At 43.1% G+C, this 24,644-nt stretch overlaps 1 protein-coding gene across 7 annotated transcripts in view; it reads right to left on the bottom strand.

Moving 5' to 3' along the window:
- MTUS1 (microtubule associated scaffold protein 1) overlaps window positions 1–24,644 on the bottom strand; it is a 162,831-nt gene that overhangs the window by 84,213 nt on the left and 53,974 nt on the right. For all 7 annotated transcript variants that reach the window (XM_050801935.1, XM_050801933.1, XM_050801940.1 and 4 more), the window contains one exon: window positions 18,637–18,832. In XM_050801935.1, coding sequence (XP_050657892.1) covers window positions 18,637–18,832 — 196 coding nt within the window. The remainder of the gene's footprint in view (window positions 1–18,636; window positions 18,833–24,644) is intronic.

Here is a 24,644-nt window from a genome sequence, read left to right as displayed (position 1 = left end):
CTGAAAAGATGACATTTACCACCTCATATCGTATTGTGTAACTTATCCCAGATGTGAAAGATAAAGATTTAAGATCTACTTGCCAGGATACTATTGACCTCAGCAGTTTATTTTAAGCTCATGCACTTAGCATAGACTTACGTATAGACAACAGATTTGTTTTTATTCTGTAATTATAACCATCTTTTATGTAGGGAAAATCTGGAAGGAATAATACTTCCACTTTGCCTTAGATAGTAACACAGACAGTCTACTGGATTTGAAGCAAATTTTCATTCATCAACCAATTTACTAGAACACTCACCTCAGAAAACCTGAGTAAGTGTACCATATTTAACAACAATAAAAATCAGTAAAAGATGCCTAGCAAAACTAAAATTTCAATGGAAAGATAAAGTGAACAACAGGATAGTGTTAATATTAATATTATTCTATTCTGTAAAACAAGATGGTAGAATGGTGCTTGCCAGGAGCTGGTGGGGAAGGGAAATGGGGAGTTGTTCAACGGATATAAAGTTCCAGTTATGCAAGATGAATACGTCCTGCAGATGTGCTGTATAACACACTGCCTATGTTTAACAACACTGCACTGCGCACTTAAAAATGTGTTAAAGGGTAGATCTCGTTAGGTCTTCTAAGAAAGAAGGAAAAGAAAGAAGAGGCTGGGCGCAGGGGCTCACGCCTTTAATCCCAGCACTCTGGGAGGCTGAGGTGGGCAGGTTGTGAGGTCAGGAGATCGAGACCATCCTGGCCAACACGGTGAAACCTCGTCTCTACTAAAATACAAAACACTGGCTGGGTGTGGTGGTGTGTACCTGTAGTCCCATCTACTCGGGAGGCTGAGGCAGGGGATCGCTTGAACCCAGGAGGCACAGGCTGCAGTGAGCCGAGATCACACCACCGCACTCCAGCCTGGGTGACAGAGCAAGACTCCAATTCAAAAAAAAAAAAGAAAAAGAAAAAAGTAAAGAAGAGAAGAAATGAAAACGAAGAGAAGAAACAAACAGGACTTGGAGGGAGCAGTGATAGCTATGAGATGTGGGAAATAAAGGAAGGAGACCAAATTATACATGAACACTGAGAAATTATCATATTGGCTAGAGAAAAACTCAGAACTAACCCGGCTGAGGGGGTTCCAAGGCAAAAATAAAATTATAGAAATAAAGTTCCATTTTGCAAACCCCCTGCAAAAAGAAAAAACATATTTTAAGTTTGTATTTACCTGTATGTTGAAAAAGTCCAAAAGGCCGTACCACAATTTTGTGAGACTAGTAAGAGGTACAGCAGAGTCAGACAAGGAAGAACAGAGAAGGTGCAGAAATGATAACTTTTCCTTCATACTTTATACGCAAATACATTAGTCCACATGAATTTTAATTTTACAATGAGCATATTTTATAATGAAACTATTAAATATTATTAAAGTCAATGGGGTCAAATTTAATCAGATAAGACACCTAAGACAAAGAAATCAAGAAAAGATAAAATTGGATTGATAAAGTAAGTTGATTTTAATAATCATTTTTATTTCTGGTCATCTGTAATCATTAGTTATTCTTCAATCTTTTTTTATTTTACAGTACTAAAAGAAAAAACAGACTCAATATTTTAATTGATGCTTTGTAATGGCTATCATAAAAACAGTCGCTTTACTACTGGAAAGTTCATCATGTTACCCTCATGGGATGTTTCCTAGGACTGGACATTAAAGCCCAAGAATGAACTCCTGAAGGGTGTCCTTTGTCTTGACCCTCATGTTAAATGATTCAGTCGCCAGGAGAGAGTTCCCAGCGCCTTCACAGGTATGTAGTGTAATCTCTTAGCAATAATTTGGCCTTCTCCATTCTTGAAGGAAGGCCTAGGGAAGAAGGCGGGTCCCACACCACTCACAGATCACCTTTAATATCATGACAGCAATTTCCAGAGCCACAGAAACATCTACCAAAGCAACTTCTCATCTCTCAACTATCGCCTAGATGCAAAGGAATTCAGCACTAACATACACATATTTTTAAATTTTTGTAGAGGTGGGGTCTCACTATGTTGCCTAGGCTGGTCTCAAACTCCTGGGCTCAAGTGATTCTCCTGCCTTGGCCTCCCAAATTGCTGGGATTACAAGTGTGAGCCACCGTGCCAGGGCTTAATATATTTTTCACAAGACTATTCAACATTGAAAAGGTGACTTATTGTTTATACATTTGGTAACAATCTATGGATTCTGAAGACGAGTTTTAATTAGTTAACAAAGAAACACTGACTACTATATTATCTATATCAAAAGACACATATCCTTTTTTTTTTTTTTTTTTTTTTTTTGAGACAGAGTCTCACTCCTTCACCCAGACTGGGGTGCAGTGGTGCCATTATGGCTCACTGTAACCTCCGCCTCCCAGGTTCAAGCGATTCCCCTGCCTCAGCCTCCTGAGTAAGCTGGCATTACATGCACACACCACCACACCTGGCTCATGTTTTTGTATGTTCAGTAGAGACGGGGTTTCACCAGGCTTGTCTCAAGCTCCTGACCTTAAGTGAGACACCTGCCTTGGCCTCCCAAAGTGCTAGGATTACAGGTATGAGCCACTGCGCCTGGCCAAAACAGATCATCTTAATAAAAATCTGGACAACAGATTCACATGAAGATGTGTGTTACCCAAGTATTTATGTGCTTACCTAGTAAGGCAACTGCAAGTAATCACAAAGTTCAAACATACACAGAGCCAGAAACACCTGACATCCTGCCATAGAATTAACTACCAGATGTTCTCAGTAAAAACTGTAAACTAGAGAAAACATCAGGTCTCATCATAAGATATGTTGTTCTGTAGTTTATACGGCTTAGTAGGAATACAGGTATCATGGGGAAGAAGAAAATGAGGCTGGAGAAGTAGGTAGTTTACAGTTGGGTGAGATATGGCACTGAATGCCAGACTCATAATTTTAGACCTTAATTGTTAGGGATGGATATGGTGGGAAGATGTGTGTTGCAGGGGTGGGGGAGACTGAGGCTTTCTTAGCATTTACATCAGAACTTGATTGTGTGGTAGCAGTGTGCAGAACTGACTGAAGACTGAAATCAGGGAAAAAGGAAGCTAGTATACCGGCACCTGCCAGGGTTAGAGAAGTGAGAATTTTAACTAGAAAATGAAAAGATTATTGAGGTCCATTTGAAATATATCAGTAAGGCATGCAAGTTGCAAGGCCACTAACTACTAAGGTCAGAAACAGAAAATGCCAAATTAACAGACACAGTCAAAATACAAGACATGAGAATATGTATTTTTTTTCCAGTTAATTCAGAGAATGTTTCCAGCTATCATTATACCTTGGGTTTCTTAAACACAACTCAACTACATAGGGACAGTTACCTGAAGAGTAATTATCTACAGTAACTAGCAATTATTACAAAAACAGGGGAAACCTAAAAGTGACAAACAAGTTAACAGTAAGTTACAAGAAAAACAAATTATACATACTCAAAACCGTGTTTGCAGGTCCACTTCCAATTAAGCTTAAGGGACCAAATTCTCTCAACACTAAATATACACGTTTAAGAATTTAGCTTCAATGGTAACCACTGTATAAGTATTAAGTAAACCTGATGGGCTTCTTACCAAGTAAGTATTACACAAAATCCATATATTTCCTATGTGCCAGGAAAAAACAGAAAAAGAATTCCCTTAGTCACAAAAAGGAATTGCACACATAGACACACACACATACGCACTGTTTCTATGAATAAATTTATCAAAAAGTGCTATTCTGTTGTGAAAATTATAAAAATGAGAAAAAGTTCTGAACAAGTGTACACATGTGAATTCTTCCATGAATGGATATTTTATGGAATACCATTCCAATCTGAACCTGTATGTGATTGCTTTTAAATAGGGGAAATTGAATTTTTAAAACATGTTAAAGTCATCTAGAATAATTAAGAATAGCCAAAAAAAATTTACAACAGAAAAACATTAAGACTACAATTAAACAACAAAAATACCAAACAACCCAATTTAAAAAGTGGACAAAGGACTCAAATAGGCTTTTCTCCAAAGAAGATAACAAATAGCTCCTAGGTACATGCAAAGATGCTCAACACCACTAGTCACTAGGGAAATGCGAATCACAATCACGATCTCTGTAAGATACCACTTTGTACCTACCAGGATGATATCATCAAAACAAACAGCAAAAACAAAACATTAACAAGTGTTGGCAAGGAAACGGAGAAACTGGAACCCTTGTGCACTGCTAGGGGGAATGTAACATGGTGTAGCCACTGTGGAAATGGTATGGTGGTTCCTCCAAAAATTAAACCTGAAGTTACCACATAATCCAACAACCGCATGTCTAGGTACAGATCCAAAAGATGTGAAAGCAAGCCGGACGTGCTGGCTCGCGCCTGTAGTCCCAGCACTTTGCGGGGTGGAGGCAGGGGATCACCTGAGGCCAGGCCAGGAGTTTGAGATCGGTCTGGCAAACATGGTAAAACTGCATCTCTACTAAAAATACATAAAACATTATCTGAGTGTGGTGGTGGGCACTTGTAATTACAGCAACTTGGGAGGCTGAGACAGGAAAATCACTTGAGGCTGGAAGGTGGAGGTTACAGTGAGCTGAGATCGTGCCACTGTACTCTGGCCTGGGCGAGAGAGCAAGACTCTGTCTTTAAAAAAAAAAAAAAAAAAAAAAAGTGAAAGACCCGAGCAGGTATCTGTACAACCATCTTCACAGCAGCATCATTCACAATAGCCAAAATGTGGAAGCAACACAACTTTCACAGGCAGGTGAATGAATGAACAGAAGGTGGTACAGCTACGCCATGGAATATTCTCCTGCCTTAAAAAGGAAGTTGACACATGATACAACATGGATAACATTGAAGACACGGTGCTAACTGAAATCAGCCAGTTACAAATAATGTATGATTCTCCTTCATGATTACTAGAATAGTCAAACGCATATACACAGAACATAGAATGATGAGTGCCAGGCGCTGAAAGAAACAGAGAACTGAGGGTTAGTAAAATGGACACAGGATTCCAAAGGGAAAACAAAGTTCTGGAGATGGATACGGAGGATGGCTGCACAAAAACATGAATGTACTTTTTTTTTTTTTTTTTTTTTTTTTTGAGACGGAGTCTCGCTCTGTCGCCCAGCCCAGGCTGGAGTGCAGCGGCGCGATCTCGGCTCACTGCAAGCTCCGCCTCCCGGGTTCACGCCATTCTCCTGCCTCAGCCTCCCGAGTAGCTGGGACTACAGGCGCCCACAACCGCGCCCGGCTAATTTTTTGTATTTTTAGTAGAGACGGGGTTTCACCGTGGTCTCGATCTCCTGACCTTGTGATCCGCCCGCCTCGGCCTCCCAAAGTGCTGGGATTACAGGCGTGAGCCACCGCGCCCCCGGCCAACATGAATGTACTTAATGCCACAGAATTGTACATTTAAAAAAATTGTTCAAGTGGCACGTTCTGTGCAATGTATGTTTTGCCACAATTTTTAAGTTAAAAAAAAAAAGGAACTTGTGCAAGTAGAGTACGATATTAAAAAAACAAAAGTCTTACTGGAATAAAACCATACTGACACCATTAATAAGGTGGTATATAAATCTCAGAAATATAAAAATTCAGGATAGGGGCCGGGCACGGTAGTTCACGCCTGTAATCCCAGCACTCTGGGAGGCCGAGGCAGGCGGATCACGAGGTCAGGAGATGAGACCATTCTGGCTAACACGGTGAAACCCCGTCTCTACTTAAAACACAAAAAATTAGCTGGGCGTGGTGGCTGGCGCCTGTAGTCCCAGCTACTTGGGAGGCTGAGGCAGGAGAATGGTGTGGACCCAGAAGGCGGAGCTTGCAGTGACCCAAGATCGCACTCCTGCACTCCAGCCTGGGCGACAGAGCGAGACTGTGTCTCAAAAAAAAAAAAAAAAAAAAAAAAAAAAGGATAAAGGAGGTATCTTAAACCAGCAAAAACACTTATTGGTGATATTAAGATATGTGAATTATCAAATTAAAATTTGAGAAGCAGAACAGTATAGTGGTTAAAAGCTAACAATCTCAAGGCAGATCGTCTAGGTTCAAACCCGGCGCCACCTCACACTGCCTAGTGAGCAGGTTCCTTACCACTCTGCACTTCTGTTTTCTCATATGTAAGAATGGGGTTGATAGGAGTAGTCCTTATCTCACAGGTTCTTGTGAGAATTAAATAAATTTATAATTTTAAAATGCTTAGGCCGGGTGCAGTGGCTCACACCTGTAATTCCAATACTTCGGGAGGCCGAGACGGGCGGATCACAAGGTCAGGAGATCGAGACCATCCTGGCTAACATGGTGAAACCCCGTCTCAACTAAAAATACAAAAAAAAATTAGCCGGGTGCGGTGGCGGGCGCCTGTAGTCCCAGCTACTCGGAAGGCTGAGGCAGGAGAATGGCGTGAACCTGGGAGGGGGAGCCTTCAGTGAGTGGAGATCGCGCCACTGCACACCAGCCTGGGCAACACAGCGAGACTCCGTCTCAAAAAAAAAAAAAATGCTTAGAATAGCATCTGGCACAAAGTACCATACAAATATTAGCTATTAGTGCTCACCATCCACCAAAATAAATTAAATTGGATTACAAAGCAAAGGGCTTAAGATGAAACCATAAAACACAATAATTAAATATAGGTCAGTCTTCTTTTTGAGTAGGAAGCATCTTATTATGCATAAAAACACAGGAAAAGATAAAGAAAACAAGATATTTGACAACACAAAAGTGAAAAAAAATTAAGAAATCACCATATGCAAAATAAAAAGACATAAAAACAACAAGCAAGGAAATGAACAGCAGCAGATCAACAAAAAATCCTATGCCCCTAAAGGTAAGCGAGCAAAAGCTCTCAAAAGAATGAATAAAAAGAGTTGATAACTTTTGTTTTTTCAAGCTCACTGTGTCTAACACCTTCCCTGGTGAGCCAACTGTCATTCCTAATCCCCATCTCCATTGCTTAACCTCATAGAAAAGTTTAAAAAGTCAAATACTTGCTTCCCCATCTTTCATGCCAGTAGGGGCAAGAGCCAGATCTGGTCTGTGCCAATCAGACATAAGGATGAGAGGGCGAGCGGGGAGCTGTTGAATGTGTGTCCCCAATAAACGGAGAGGAGGAGGTCCCTGCCCCGAGATGCCGCCCTTTGCTTCCAGCCTTTGAACACAGTCACAGGAAGTGGTGGCATGCACACGGAACTCTTAGCAGCCATATTTTAACTGAAAAGCCAATGACAAAGCCACACGCTCACGTGAGACAAGCGGAGAGGCAGAGAGAGGACATTTCTGAATCGTCAAACCTGGCCTGCCTCTAGCCCTCCCGAAGAATAAACACACACAGCCTCTGGTTGACGTCCACCAGTTGGGTTTCTGTCGCCTGCTGCAAATTGTGTTCTTAACTGCGCCATTCTCCTGCCAGCAGTATTGGATGCAGTTGTGGTTCTTCCTTTCTCGTTGAAAGGCTTTCCTTATTCGGCTTCTGGGATGCCCCTACCTTCCTGCTGTTCCTTCTTGACTTTGGAGAGTCTAGGGAGCATCCCAGAGCTATCCTTGACCTGTGCTCTCTACACTTACTGCCTTGGGGATCTCATCCGGTCTGGTGACTTTAAATATCCTCTATATGGTGCTGAATCCTAAATTTATATCCGTAGACCAGATTTCTCCCATGCACTTCAAACTTGCACATCCAGCTTTCTACTCCACAGGGCCTCTTATCAATCATTTCAATGTAACTGAGTTTCAGATCTCCCCTTCCCAACATCTATGTTTCCACCATCCAGTCTCATTCTCAGGTAAAGGCTGCGGCATTCTTCCACTGCTCACACCAACATGGTCATGGTCATCCGTGACTCCTCCCTTTGCTCTCACCCTCAATCCAATCTAAGCAAACCTCACTGGCTTTCCCTTCAAGGACACACCTAGAATCTGACCAGGCCCCACTGCCACAACCTGGGTCCCCAGAAACCATAACCTCCTGCTGTCATCACAGCAACCCTTCCTAACTGATCTCCCTGTTCCTACCCCACCCACATCCAGTCTACTCCCAACACAACTATCAGAGTGATCCCATTAACATTTAAGTCACTCCAGTTCAAAGTCAAAATCCTAATTATGATTTTCAAGACTATATATGATCCATGCTGGGCATGGTGCCTCACGCCTGTAATCCCAGCACTTTGGGAGGCTGAGGTGGGTGGATCACCTGAGGTCAGGAGCACGAGACCGGCCTGAACAACATGGTGAAACCCTATCTCTACTAAAAATACAAAAACTAGCTGGCCATGGTGGCAGGCACCTATAATCTCAGCTACTCGGGAGGCTGAGACAGAAGAATCGCTTAAACCCGGAGGCAGAGGTTGCAGTGAGCTGAGATCGTGCCATTGCACTCTAGCCTGGGTGAAAGAGTAAGACTTCGTCTCAAAAAAATAAACAGCAGACACTGTCTCCATTATATACATAAACATATGTGCATGAGAATATGCCAAAAAAAAGGTACCAAATAGTCATAAATTTTTAAGCTAAAAGCTATTTGGTGGTGGTAAGATGACAGGTGTTTATTTTCTCACTTTTAATTTAAAATGCTATACCTTTAAAATAGCCTACTGGGATGAGAGTAAACTTGACAAACTATCCAATTTGCCTGGTCAAATTCAAGACACAAGAAGTAAAGAATAAAACAGGGCCCCGCATCCCTTTCTTGATATTGACATTGACAAGGGGCTCTCGGTCAGCCTCTTCTTCGTTGACTGCCAGAAAGCCAATCTGTTGTGTTCTAATCACCTGCTGGCCCTCCTCTGTATTTTCACTCCATCTGTACTTACTTTGACCGCAATCTCTACATTCTGTACTATGAGCCGTAACTCAGAGTACTGAGAGAAAAATATCTCAATCCATGTACATCCTCCTTATTTTTCAGATCTCGGGGGGCAAAAGTTAAACAGCACAAAGCATCAACATTAAACCAAGTCTGGCCCCTACCTATTTAAGAGTGTAACTCTGTTACACTATATAATCTCCTATCTTACAGAAAGAAAAAAATAAAGCAAACTTTGGTATTTGTAATTACACCCTCATTCAAAATCCTATAGTTCTTTTTATTAAATATTACTATTATAAGAACAAATGTGATGAGAGAAGAACTTGTCAGCTCTTCTGTTTGGCAGTTAATACCAAGAAGGCAAAAACCATGTCTTACGCATCCCACAATCCCTCAGTGTCTGGTACATGACTTATCTAGCATACGCTCTCCATCTATTAAGTAAACATGTTGCAGAACACAGTGTATTTCAGTAACACTCTACATTTATATCTTGCAAATGTGATTTTAGTATTCCACCTTCTAGAGTTCCTCAAGGCCATAGGACTCCGTATAACTATCTTCGTTTGCTTAAATTCAAGGGTAAGCTCCCCAGACAAAGGCACAGCAACACAGGTGAGTCACAACAAAAACACAGCAAGTCTGAAGAGTGCAGTAATTTGACAAAGAAGCAAAAAGTCCCACAAAGCAAGGTTCTCACGATGCCCTGAGCTGCAGAGAAGCGCAGCATTCTCGGTGATGCTGTCAGTACCTGCCTCTGCAAGTACGTTCACAAGATGTCTGTGGCTTCAGGTGGGGATTAAACAAAAATAACTGCCTTAGTCACAGGCCTGGAACACGTGTCCCATAACTATAGGAACATTTAAATTCAGAGGGGAATAAATCAAAGACTTAGAGGCGTTGCTTCCTTTTCCCAGCTGCCATGCAAAGGAGATGAACAAGGGTCTTCACATGTACACCAGCAAATTTATTTACCATCTGACACTCATGCTAATAATGCCTCATAAGAACAAAAGAAGGTGCACAGTGAGCCTCCTGGCTCATTAGGAGTCAAGGTTTATGAGCAGAGCTGCATTGAGCAATGAGATGGTGAGATCATTGAGACCTCAAAACTTCACACCATCTTTCTTTTCTTTTCTTTTCAGAGGGTCTCGCTCTGTCACCCAGGCAGCAGTACAGTGGTACAATCATACCTCACTGTAGACTCAAACTCGAGCTCAAGAGATCCTCCTGTCTCAGCCTCCCAAGTAGCTAGTAGCTGAGACTACAGGCAGAAGCCACTGGCCTAGCCTGTCCTTATATTTTTATGTCAGCTCTTTTCTGATGGTTTCCTTGGTCTCTCCGTATTTTTACTCTTAAACTTCAAGCTTGCACATACCCCTCTGAGGTGCTTCCCAGTTTGTAGCCTCCTCCAATTTCACACACCCCGAACTAAACTCACTATTCTCCTCCAGAAAACTTCTTGCTACTCTATTCCACATTTCACTTCATGACCCACCATGAAGTGGTGGGTAGACACTTGGGACTGCTCACCACTAACAGAAGTGACCAGACACTTTCTCCAAATTATTTTAAATATGTACTCTACCATCTGTTCCCAAAAAACGTGTAGCACTTGTGCAAGTTTGTGTCTAGAGTATTAGAACTCATCAGCCTCAATCTCCCTTGAGGCAGAGGCTCATCTCATTGACCCCGGGACACGTCTGCTGTGTCCAGCAGGGCATGCTGACCCTGGCCTTGATGTTCCTCAAGCACACGGTATCTTTTGAGAACACCACATCTGCACCTTCGGGAACCCCAGCAGCCTCCTCTACTGGCAAGGCACATTCCAAACTCCTGCAGGGCATTCCAAACAGTTCAAATGTCACCGCCTCTCCTCCAGTTCTCCCTCACAATGAGTTAGTGTTGCTCCTTTACTGTGGATACACAGTGCTTCGCACAGGTCTCCATTCAAATCAAGCCAAGCAATGTTTTTAAACACCTTTTGTGTAACCAGTACACTGTGCACTGGAAAATACGAAAATAACTAAGAGCTGAACTCTATCCTTATGGATTTCACTGTCTAGAAGGAGACAGACATGTAAGGAAATAATCAGCATACAGCACTATAAATGCAAAGTAGCAGAGAGGCCAGGACAGCTGAGCTGGAATCTGAAGAGCCAAGAGTTTTCATTGGAATGATTTGCTCAGACACCCCCTTATCCCCTCACCCTCCAACCAGTAAGCTCTTTAAGAGGGCATATTTGCTTAATCCTGTTTGTAGTCTCAGAATCTAGTACACTGCCCAACACAGAGCAGGGACCCTAAGCACTTCTTGAATGAATGGGCAAGCCTGCACTATGACATATTAAGCCTACTCATGATTCATTCCACAAAGCAATCTTCTCCATAATTACTGCCAAGTGAGAATTGTGTGAAATGCCTGGAAAAGATCAAGCATTTACAAGCGATGATGTTTGTGAGGATGAAAAGAGGACATGTGCCTCACAGGCACCCGCATGGCCCTGCTTGGTCGGTCCTGACCTCCTCTGCCCACCCACATCCTCCAGCCCACACCACACACAGTGGGTGGTTCACTGTTCCTTGCGTACCCCACACCCTGCCTCACTCGGGGTCTCTGCATGGCTGGTCCCTGTGCCTGGAAAGTCCTCCCACCTGACCTCCAAAAGCCTCCCTCCTCCCCTCCTTGCAAGTGTTTGCCCAAATGTCACCCTCTCAGTGAGGCCTTTCTTGATCACCCGTTTAAAAATCTAATTTCCGTCACTGCTTTCTTTTTCTTTTTCTCCTCCTTTTTTTGAGATAGGGTCTTGCTCTGTCACCCAGGCTGGAAAGCAGTGGTGCAACCTCAGCTCGCTGCAACCTCCACCTCCCAGGTTCAAGAGATTCTCCTGCCTCAGCCTCCCAAGTAGCTGAGACTACAGGCACGCGCCACCACACCCAGCTAATTTTTGTATTTTTAGTAGAGATGGGGTTTCACCATGTTGGCCAGGCTGGTCTAGAACTTCTGACCTCAAGTGATGCACCTGCCTCGGCCTCCCAAAGTGCTGGGATTACAGGCGTGAGCCACTGTGCTCGGCCGTTTCTCCTTTATTTGTGGATTCATCATCATGAATCACCACTTGTAAATGCTTGATCTTTTCCATCATCATGAATCCCAAAATGCATTTATTTCTTAATCCCCTTATTAGAATTTAAGGTTCTTAATGGAAGGAATGGGTTTCTTCTGTGCGCTTCATTCCAGTACTTAGAAGAGTCTTAGCACAAGCCAGCCTTCCCCACATTCTCCTTCACACACACGTGGTTTAATGAAGAGTTCACTCACGTCCATGAAAGAAGACACGAGTGCGTCAAGATTCCTGCATGCACGTAAAGAACCAGGGTCAAGAGCACAGACTGTGGGGCCAGAATACCCGGCCCATTTCCCATCTACACCAATTACCCCACTGTGTAACTTTGGACAAGTTACTGAGGCTTTCAGACCCTCAAATTCCTCATCTGTAGAATGGGGATAATCACAGTATCCCTACTAGGAGTTGTGAGAATTAAATGAGACTATGCATTTAAAACAAGGCTGTGCTTGGCGGACACAGGCACTCAAAACATGTTAGCAATTAATACTATTTTTATGAAAAGAGATCCTGAGACATACTCTAAAGAAAGTGATTTAATCACATAAAAATATACAAACACCTATTAGTGACACATTAATGTTAAATTTTATTCACATTTTAGAGACAGGGTCTTGCTCTGTCACCCCACTGGGAGTGCAGTGGTGCAATTATAGCTCACTGAACCCCCAACCTCCTGGCCAGTGATCCTCCCACCTCAGCCTCCTGAGGAGCAAGGACTACAGGTATGTGACACTTGCCCAGCTAACTTTATTTTTTGTTAAGACAGGGTCTTACTCTGTTGCCCAGGCTGGTCTCAACCTCCTGGGCTCAAGTAATCCTCCCAGCTCATCCTCCCCGATTGCTGGGATTACAGATGGGAGCCACCATGGCCGTCCTCAAGGTGGCTTTTAGAATAACTTATTGAGTAATAACTTCTGATTTTTAGTAATTACTTTATTCAAGTATGTGAAAAGTCTCTCGTAATTTTGCTTACTATCTCTCTCAAACTCTCACCTAGAAAAGTTTAAAAGGATATAAAAGTAATTTGAAGAAGATTTTAAATTCTCTTTAACACGAAATGAATGAAAAAAAAAATCAGTTTACATAAACCACGAAGGAAATACCTTAGCAAGAAAGAAGAGAAACCTGTGATGATAGGCAAGTCACTGCAAGTTTCGGACTAACTAATGTCTTGAAAGGAATTTACTCTATTAATCCACAATAAACTCAATGGAAACAAAGAGTTGCCCTTTGGAAATGTGGTTTCTCTTTCTCTAGAAGAAAACTAAAACCCATCTCTTTCAGGAGGCCTTTCTTCACCGACCCGCCCCTGGACATTCTTCTTACAGGGCCTTTTCCCCACCCATCACCATTCTTTGTGCGGCTTTGTGTTTCCTGCACAAACACGCACTCTCCCTCCTCAGTTAGCTCTCCGGAGTCATGGGGCAGGGAGGGAATCCTGTGCTACTTCTGGAACCCTACCTGGCTCAGGCTGGCCACCGAAACGGCAACCGCATGTGTGCAGAGAAGAACACAGATATTTATCATCTAAAACCTGGGAAGAGCTGATATTGCCTCCAAAACAGAGTGACGGCGGGTCTCTCTGAAGACGTCTGGATTGGTCATGAAGGATTTACTGAACAGTTATTTATTCAGCAGCATTAGTTTTATGATTACTGTATGTTTTATTGTTTTAAGTTCCAGGGTACATGTGCAGGCTGTGCAGGTTTGTACCATACGTAAACGTGGGCCATGGTGGTTGGCTTCACCTAGCAACCTAGGTATTAAGCCCGGCATGCATTAGCGATTTTTCCTGAAGCAGCATTAATTTCCCATAACCACATAAAATCATTTACATCAGAGTAAACTGACATCAAGCTTTAAACCAAGGCCTGAAAAGTGCCACAGTTTCTAAACCACTCAGCTGGGCAACAAGAATCTTAATTTTTAAGAAATTAAATGTTAGCCTGGTGTGGTGGTTCATGCCTGTAATCTTGGTGCTTTGGGAGGCCTAGGTGAGAGAATCACTTAAGCCCAGGAGTTCGAGACCAGCCTGGCAACAAAGCGAGACCCCACCGCATCTCTATAAGAAAAAATAAAAATCAGCTAAGCATGCTGAGGCACACCTGTGGTCCCAGCTACGCGGAAGGCTGAGACAGAAGGATTGCTTGAGCCCAGGAATTCAAGGCTGCTGTGATCTATAGTGCAGCCACTGCATTCTGGCCTTGACAACAGAGTGACACTGTCTCAAAAAACAAACAGAAAACAAAACAAAAAAAAGTTAGACTTTATTTTATTATCAAAAATAAAACTCAGGCCAGGCACGGTGGCTCATGATTGTAATCCCCGCACTTTGGGAGGCCGAGGCGGGTGGATCACCTGAGGTCGGGAGTTCGAGACTAGCCTGACCAACATGGAGAAACTCCCATCTCTACTAAAAATACTAAATTAGCCAGGTGTGGTGATTCGTGTCTGCAATCTCAGCTACTCGGGAGGCTGAGGCAGGAGAACTGCTTGAACCAGGGAAGGGGAGGTTGTGGTGAGCCACGATTGCATCATTTGCATTCCAGCCTAGGCAACAAGAATGAAACTCCATCTCAAAAATAAATAAACAAATAAATAAAACAAAACTCGTGTTCATACTAATAGTATTGAGATTAATAATGTGACAGTTAATAGCATCACTGGCTGGTCTGAATCCCACCTCTGCCACTTTCCAGCTGTTTAACATTAGACAAATTATGTAACTTTTCTGTGGAAGATTCCTTGTCTATAGAACAGGGATAAGCCTCACAAAGTTATTGCCAGGATTAAATGAATTTACAGATGAAATTACTAAAACTGAGCCTGAAACTTGACATACACTTAACAGTGTGAGCTGCTATCATTCACATTATAATAATTACTATTAGAAATAATTTTCATCACTATCTCATCTTATTTCAGTACATTTCCAAAGAAGCAAAGGCACTTTAGATTTGGTTTGTTATAATCTCTTATAATCTGGTATCATATAAATATCTGCATTTTGACAAGTAAAATGGAACAGCTCTTTGGGAGGCCAAGGTGGGTGGATCACCTGACGTCAGAAGTTCAAGACCAGCCTGGCCAACATGGTGAAACCCTATCTCTACTAAAAATACAAAAAATTAGCTGGGCGTGGTAGTGGGTGCCTGTAAATCGCAGCTGCTCGGGAGGCTGAGGCAGGAGAATCGCTTGAACCCGGGAGGCGGAGGTTGCAGTGAGCCGAGATTGCACCATTGCACTCCAACCTGATCAACAGAGCAAGACTCCGTCTCGGGGAAAAAAAGAAGAAAAAAAAAAAAAGGAAAAAGGAACAGCTCCATTGGGTTTAATTACAATTCCTTCTCACATTCATTTTAAAGCTTCAAGAAAATGGCTGTTTCAACACTGGGTCTGGTTTTCTACTTAAGTGTTCTGAAAGGATTTATTGAAAACCCCAAATTGGCTGGAACATTCCTGCTGCTTACCTTTCAGCAGAGTAACTGTGAGTCAGTATGGTGGATATCCATTTGGTTTCAATTTGCTAATACACACAAACACTTCATTGTACAATCAATGGCAACAGGATCACAGTGATCTAAAAGCACATTGTTTCTGCTCCTTGATTTTTCTGTTCTACTTCTAACTCTGTGGAGATTAAGTTTCTTGTCCCCCTCAAGACACATCTCTCAATTTATCGAGAGCATCCCAAAAAATTAGTTGCTATTAAGTTTTCTGTAAAACATAATACAGTAGAATCAAATTAGTCTTCTTAGCTCGGGCTGCCATAATAGTAATAATACCAGATGGGGTGTCTTGAACAACAGAAATTTGTTTTCTCACTGTTCTGCAGGCTGGAATGTCCAAGACAGAGGTGCCAGCTGATCTGCTTCCCAGCAAGGGCCCTCTTCCTGGCATCCAGATGGCCATATTCTCATTGTACCTCACATAGTGAGGACAGTTCCAGTGTCTCTTCCTCTTTTTTTTTTTTTTTTTTTGAAAGAGTTTCGCTCTTGTTGCCCAGGCTGGAGTGCAATGGTATGATCTTGGCTCACTGCAACTCCCCTTACCCAGGTTCAAGGGATTCTCCTGCCTCAGCCTCCTGAGTAGCTGAGACTACAGGCACCTGCAACCACCCTCGGCTAATTGTTTTCCGTATTTTTAGTAGAGACGGGGTTTTACCATGTTGGCCAGGCTGGTCTCAAACTCCTGACCTCAGGTGATCCACCTGCCTTGGCCTCCCAAAGTGCTGGGATTACAGGTGGGAGCCACCATGCCTAGGGCATCTCTTCCTCTTTTTCTAAGGGCACCACCTCTCCTGGATGAGGATCCCACTTTTAGGACCCCGTTTAACCTTTATCACCTCCTCACCAGCCCTGTCTCCACACACAATCAAATTATGGGTTGGGGTTTCAACCTATTAATGTAGAGTGACCCAAATATTCAGACCATAAAAGTCTTCTAACCAGTCAAATATAAAACTCAAATTCAAATCCAGAATGTTTCTGGTTACATTACATTTTTCCATTCAGATACAGAAAACCAGTCAGTATAAAAAGGTAATTTAGTCGTTAACTTAGACTGAAAAATCTGGATGCATACCTCAGTTATCAAGCTCATTGACACAGGATGATAAACGCTCAACAACGTGCCCTGTCTTTTCGCTAAGACTAAACAGATCCACTTTTCTCTAAGATACATTATGCAACGCAGGGTGAAAGGACTTAACAACCGCTTCCCGGCTGGGTGGGACTGACTGCCTACATAAAAGGATTCTCTTTCTCAATGTATCCTGGGTATTGGCCTCGTTTCTTAAAAGTATGTGCACGTAGGTTTTCTGGAATTCAAGCGCCACGAAATTCAGAGAATCATACCAGGAACAGCAGTTACTCAGAAAACGAGGTGAGCTCCAAATTGTCCCTAGAAAGGCAAGGACTGGAAAAGCTGACAGAGTCTTTGATTCTCAGACACTTACACTTTCCAGATGTGAAGCCAAAGCCTAGGGAGAGTGAAAGACTTGCTCAGGCAGTGTATTGGGGCCAGAGTGGAACCAAAACACGGGGCTCCTAACAGCAGGCCAGGCGCCAGGGACCACACTCCTATGCCACCAAGCTACAGGTGTTCCTCACAGAGGAGGAGGGGAGCTCCACAGTCTCTGCAAACACCATGAGCCTTACTGGACAACTACAGTAAGGACCAGAGCTTTTTCTTCCCCACCAAGGGACAGGGTTTTGCCCTGCTGCCCAGGCTGGAGTACAGTGGCATGATCATAGCTCACTGCAGCTTTGAACTTCTGGTCTCAAGTGATCTTCCTGCCTCAGCCTCCTGAATAGCTGGAACGACAGGCGCACACCATCATACCCAGCTAAAATACATTTATTTGTTTATTTTTCGTAGAGACAGGGTCTTGCTTTCTTGCCCAGGCTGGTCTTCAACTCCTGGCCTCAAGTGGTCCTCCCACCTCGGCCTCCCAAAGCACTAGGACTTCAGGCATAAACCACTGCACCCAGCCAGGACCAGAGCTTTTATCTCACTCAGCCTTGACTCCCCAAGTGTGGCAATATCCCAAATAAGAATCACTGTTTCTCCCAGTGGCTTTTGGCTTGTTTTTCTCCCAAATGATGAACACTCCGAACTAATGAATTCCTCTTTCCAGCTAGTTCCTCTGGGGATGGACTTGTGCTGCAAATCCCTCTTCTTCCACTCACACCTCTGTGGTCATGTCTCCTTGACCTTGACGCCAGGCCTGAATCTAAATGAACAGCCCGTAAAACATTTCTGTGCATTACAGGCTTTCACGCTTGAGGCTTCATGATAGGGCTGAAAAAATGAAACCTACAAATACTAAATGGGAGGGAGATACAGAGATCTTCTGGGATTTGCTGGCTTTCACTAGTGTCCGTAAAACATTCTCACATGTGTGGGCACATCACTATTTTTATAAGGGAACCTACTTCTAAATTGATTTGACATGACTTTAATGTGTTCAGGGTTGCACCTGCAGCAATAAGGTGTGTTCTCTGCAACCTGTTCTCAGTCACCTGCAATGGCTAGCAGGCTTTCCATCCCTGTGACACAGGGCTGACTTTCCCATTTCTTATCAACACAAATCCATACATCTGCCAAATGTAGTATGATACTTAATAGCTACTCTTGAGGCGCTCAGATTTCATTGGCCTTACATGACTTTAAAATTACAAATTACAAGATACAAGCCAACATAAATAAAAGTTCAGATTAGAAAAATTTTAACTTTTTAGTCACCCTCATATCCCCCTAAATCTATAATACATCTTTCAGTAAAATTTTTTAAAAATTAATCTCTTCACCTGTATTGACAGCATATTATGGACCTACAGTACAACATTTTGGTATTGTTAAGCACTTAACCATTTGAAAAAAATGAATGAAATGATTCAAATTGACAACAGCCACCCAATTGTATATTTACGTACACATCCTTCTGAATAGCTTATAAGATGGTTTATACCCCTATACCTCTCTCCTCAACTAGCCTCTGCCTTGCTCAAAGGGACGTGCTGTCATCTTGTTTTTCGACCTTCTCTGCTCAGGATGCTGGTCCACAAAAGGCTAAATGCTTTAGTGACAGAATGCATTAAACCTATAATCATGACTGTCAAATTTTACATTCAAACAACTCATAAACTACTGAACTATTTTATTCTTACCAGAACTGGACACACGCCTGATCCTCTGAGGAGAGACGGCTCGATCAGCACTGAGATTTCTACTGTCGCTGTTCCGCCTCAAACAGGAAACAGGGGGCCCCACTTTGGCTTTTGGAGCAGCTATTTGCCTCAAACCGCAGGAGTCAGGCTTGGATATATTCCTGCCTGAGGTGGTCGTCGTTTTTGAAGCAGAGTCCTGTGAAAATAACAGTTAAGACTGTCAACCGAAAATAAAATTCTAAGCCCCCAGTTGATTGAATGGACCCCTCCTCTAGGCCAAGCGGATTCCAAAGAAACCTACAACACAAGTTCAGGCCATGATGGGAAAGCGGTCAGACATGCCTCATTACACTCTCCTCCCTTTAGAATTCAGGCACAACTGACCAGCATTACCATTAAAACAGAGACCTTAAGTTAGACAAAACAGACTCTTTATAGCAAAAAGACACCAAATTCCAGCCTGACTCTGGTATAGCATCACATGACAGACAGCGAGCCCTGAAGGAAACTGAAGTATATTACCCCAAAATATTTTTAACACATTATGAAAAGGCCCTGCAAAGCTGTCTCTTGTGGGGGCAAATTTACATTCCGTAGAGAATCTTCTTCCTTTCCCCGATCTTTGTCTGGTCCCAAAGAAATTAGCTGAGAGTCTAGCACCTTTTAAAAGTGTAAATAGGTAATATTTGCCATCTATGGCCTCTAAAGGCGGCCACCTGAGGTTTCATCTACGTAATAAGAACCTTGGTCTCCACACCCCCTTACCCCCTTATCTTAACCGAGACCCTGCTTTCTATTGATTCCAGGTCTTTAGATAATTTCTTTTTTTTTTTTTTTTGGAGACACAGTCTCACTCTGTGGCCCAGGCTGGAGTGCAGTGGCATGATCCCGGCTCACTGCCACCTCTGCCTCCTGGGTTCAAGTGATTCTACCGCTTCAGCCTCCTGAGTAGCTGGGATTACAGGCACATACCACCATCAATCTTTTTACTTTTAGTAGAGACGGCTAATTTTTGTATTTTTGTAGCTATTTTTTTTTTTTTTTGGTATTTTCTTTTTAGTAGACATGGGGTTTCACCATGTTTTCTTTGTGTGTGTGTGTGTGTATGTGTGTTTTTTGTATTTTTAGTAGAGACGAGGTTTCACCGTGTTGGTCAGGCTGGTCTCAAACCCCAGACTTCGTGATCTGCCTGACTCGGCCTCCCAAAGTGCTGGGATTACAGGCGTGAGCCAATAACTTAACTCTTTCAACCAATTGCCAATCAGTAAATCTCTGAATCCACCTATGATCTGTAAGTCCCTACTTCAAGATGTCTCATCTTTCCAGACCAAACTAATCTATATCTCAAATGTATGGACTGATGTCTTTTGTCTCCCTAAAATGGATAAAATCAAGCTGTAACCCAACCACCTACGCACATGTTCTCAGGACCTCTTGAGGATGTGTCATCAGCCATGGCCCTCATATTTGACTCAGAATAAGTCTCTTCACATATTTTAGAGTTTGGCTTTTTTCATTAATAAAATTTTAATCCAGATCATACCTTCCCCATATCACTTCCCTGTGGTATTAGCTATGTGAAGGGAACAATTTCTAAGTGGACGTGTACAGTTGTCCATTGGTATCAAAAATGATTGGTTCCAGGACCCTTGCAGATATCAAAATCCATGGACACTCAAATAAATCTCTTATATGAAATAGTGTAGGGTTTGCATATAACCTACGCACATCCTCCCATGTACTGTAAATCATCTCTACATTACTTACAACGTCTACATATTACTTGTTTCAGGTGGATTCAACATAGTATTCAGCATGTAGGAAGTTCAAGTTTTGCTTTTTGAAACATTGCGAATTTTTTTTCTGAGTATTTTCAATGCAAGGTTGGCTCAATCCACAGATGTGGAACCCACAGATACAGAGGGCTGACTGTATTCAATTTTCATTTTTACTATGAAGCCATTAAAACTCTTCATGGCTTACTCTTTAATTCACCGTATTCTGCCTTTGTACCCATTAGTGAGAATGTACTCAAGATCGCCAGTATCACAAGTTAAATTCAAGCTAGTTTCCAATCCTTTCCCTGGGGGCTCTCTCTACAGCATCCAGCGCTAACAACTCCATTCTCTGGTTTCCTAACAAAGCTCTTTCCTGGTTTTCCTTCTACCTGTCTGGGCATTCCTTTTCTGGGTCCTATTCTTCTTTACTTTTGGAGGCTAGTGATAGAATTTGGATCTGTGTCCCCACCCAAATCTTGTATGGAACTGCAATCCCCAGTGTTGGAGGAGGGGCCTGGTGGGAGGTGACTGGATCATGGAAGCAGATTTCTCCCTTACTGTTCTCCTAATAGTGAGTTCTTACAAGATTTGCTTGTTTACAAGTGTGTGTCACCTTCCCCCTCATTCTATTCCTCCTTCTCCAGTCATGCAAGACATGTTTGCCTTTGGGCCTGGACTGTAAGTTTCCTGAGGCTTCTGCAGCCTTGCTTCCTGTACAGCCTGTGGAACTGTGAGTCAATTAAACCTCTTTTCTTTATAAATTACCCAGCCTCAGGTAGTTCTTTATATAGCAATGTGAGAACAGACAATTACAACTAGTCTTCATGAAGACTTAGCCTCGGCCCTGTTCTCTTTCCTCACCATGTACTCTTCCTACATGATTCTGGCTGCTGTTTCAATTGCCACGCGTACACTGGTACATCCAAATCCACATGTCCAACCAGTACTCTCTCCTGAGTTTCCCATATACCTAACTTCCTCTTCACCTTCCAACTCAGCATCCTTTAAGTACCTCTATGAATTAGTCTATTTTCACAATGCTGATAAAGTCGCATCTGAGACTGCGTAGTTTATAAAGAAAAAGAGGTTTAATGGACTCATAGTTCCACGTGGCTGGGGAGGCTTCACAATCATGGTGGAAGGTGAAAGTTTCATCTTACATGGCAGCAGACAAGAGAGAATGAGAGCCAAGCGAAAGGGGTTTCCCCTTATACAACCATCAGATTTCATGAGACTTATTCATTACCACAAGAACAGTATGGGGGAAACTACCCCCATGATTCAATTATCTCCCACCAGGTCCCTCCCACAATGCATGGGAATTATGGGAGCTACAATTCAAGATGAGATTTGGGTGGGGACACAGCCAAACCATATCACTCTACTTAACTCACTAACCTATAGCCCTTATAGAATACTATTCTAAATTCTAAGTATATGTATCAACTCACTTAACCCTCATAAGAATCCTGTGAAATTGGTAGGTTTATTATACCCCAGTTTACAAAACAAGAACGTGAAGCATTTTCTAAAATTAAACTTACTTTCCTATCTACCTCAAAACTTACCTCTTCCCATGTTCACCACAACATACCCAGGCACCCAGCTTCAATAATGAAAGCTATTTCTCTTTTCCATCTGCTGTCATTCCTCACCAAGATTACTGAAACCATGTCATCAGGATCTTTCTGGTCTCTCCAGCTTTCAATTCATCTTTTATCTGCCTGCTAGGGCAATCTCTCTCAAACTCAAATAGGGTTAGACATCTTCCGTCTGTCTTTCAGATGACATCTCTTCTGCACAAGGCCCAGCAATCCTTTTGCACATGGAAGGCCCTGCCATCCTCTTCACCTTATTCCCTACTGCTCAGGGTTCTATACACCCAGCTCCCTTCACACCTACTACCTAGAGTCCCCTAAATGAGAAAATGTTCTCATATTTCTTCATCTTTGTACGTGGTATTCCTCTACCCAGAATACTTGCCCTTCAAGTTCCAGCTAGTGACAACATGTGATGTCCCCTATAAGCCTTCCTTGACAACTATACCCATCACCACACTTTTTCCCCCTCCTGCAGCACAGCAGTCTACTCACACTCCCAACTTAGCAATCAACACACCCTTGCTGGTTTACTTTCTCCTATTCATAGAGGCAGGAGGCAGAGAAATTCTAGGCAGACAGGGGCAGCTCCCCAGCAAAACCCCACCTTCAAGGCAAAACCCCTGAAACCCGCGGCTCAAAGTGAGAACTTCTATCCCTGTTTACCCGCTCTCTCCTAATTAGTTCTTTCTGAATCATGTCTTTTTACCAATCGAATGTTGCCTTTTCCAAAACTATCTATGGCCTGCCCCGCCCCCACATCTCATTCCCGTAAAGACCCCAGACTCACTCAGTAGAGGACACAAGCGGCTTGACTGATGTATTAGTCCATTTTTACGCTGCTAATAAAGACATATATGAGACTGGGCAACTTACAAAAGAAAGAGGTTTAATTGGACTTAGAGTTCCACATGGCTGGGGAAGCCTCACAATCATGGCGGAAGGCAAGGAGGAGCAAGACATGTCTTACATGGACGGCAGCAAAGAATGCTCGTGCAAGACAACTCCCCCTTATAATAACTATCAGATCTCCTGAGACTTAATCACTATCATGAAAACAGCATGGGAAAGACCTGACCCCCATGATTCATTTCCCTTTCACTGGGTCCTTCCCACAACATGTGGGAATTCAAGACGAGACTTGGGTGGGGTCACAACCAAACCGTATCAACTGGAGACTTCAGAGAACAGCTGAGTCTACCGTCATATCATCCTGAACATACCCAATCTCGTCTGATCTTGGAAGCTAAGCAGGGTCAGGCCTGGTTAGTACTTGGATGGCAGACCGACAGCTGGACTTTGGAAGAGAGATGGCTTAACTTTGGAGAAAAGCTGACTGGAGATGGCCAGACTTCAGAGAAGATTATCTGCCCGTCCTGTCCCCTCTTCAGCTTCCCTCTCTGCTGAGAGCCACTTCCATCGCTAAATAAAATTCTCCACCTCCACCATCCTTCAAGTGTCCATGTGACCCAATTCTTTTTGGACAGCGGACAAGAGCTTGGGACCAAGTTTGGGTACCCAAAAGGTTGTCACAATGACCCTTTGCCCTCGCTGCTGGAGGGCAGCTCTCCCACACCATGAGGCAAAGGGCCCACTGAGCTGATGACACACCGCTGTCCATGGATGGTGGAGCCAAGAGAGCACTGTAACATGCCCTCTGGGGCTTTGGGGGTCACAGACACCACAACCTGGGCACCACTGTGGGGCCCACACAGAGCCTGCTCCTGCCGGCACTCAAAGTGGCTGGTTGGATCCTGTACTCACTTGCCCAAACACTCCTGCCTGCAAGAGGTTGAGCACGGCGGGCTGAATAAATGGGGTACCCCCACTGCAAGTTTTACAAAGGGGTTGAGAAAAACTCCTGCATCAGTATTACCCACTGCACTAGGCATTACATTTAGACAGGGTCTCTTTTTTCCCTATACCCTAACAATCATCACCATATACATAATACACAGTAGGCACCCAATAAATGTTTCTATTCTACATAGAGGAAACGGGAGCCTGAGCCTTAGAGTGTGAAATCCAACATCAAACTATAATTTGCATTCTCCCTTTACATTAATGTAAAGCAATAATAAAATTCTAAGCCCCCCACCATCTGAAAGGACCACTTCTTTTGGCCAAGGGCATTCCAAGGTTAACCTTAAAAACTAGGTCAGGATATGAAAGGAAGGGGGAGTCGGACATAATTATACTCTCCTCCCAGGTTGGAATTCAGGCACAGCTGACCAGCATTAACATCAACATAGACCTTAAGACTGACAGAACAGACTCTTTTAAGTCTGATAAGAAAAATTTACTATCAACTCCCCCTGAAGCAGGCTACCTGAAGGTTTCATCTGCATGATAAAACCTTGGTCTCCACAGCTCCTTACCTTAACCCAGACATTCTTTTTTGTCGATTCCAGGTCTTCAACTCTTTGAACCAACTGCCAATTAGAAAATCTTTAGGCTGGGGGCAGTGGCTCAAACCTGTAATCCCAGCACTTTGAGAGGCCAAGGCGGGCAGATCACATGAGGCCACAAGTTCAAGACCAGCCAGGCCAACATGACAAAACCCCGTCTCTACTAAAAATACAAAAAAATTAGCTGGGTGTGGTGGTTCTCACCTATAAAACCAGCTACTCAA

This window comes from Macaca thibetana, chromosome 8 (assembly GCF_024542745.1).
Source record: "Macaca thibetana thibetana isolate TM-01 chromosome 8, ASM2454274v1, whole genome shotgun sequence".
Lineage (NCBI taxonomy): Eukaryota > Metazoa > Chordata > Mammalia > Primates > Cercopithecidae > Macaca > Macaca thibetana.
The sequence above is the reverse complement of the archived record's forward strand: the minus strand, read 5'-3'. Positions and strand labels throughout refer to the sequence as shown.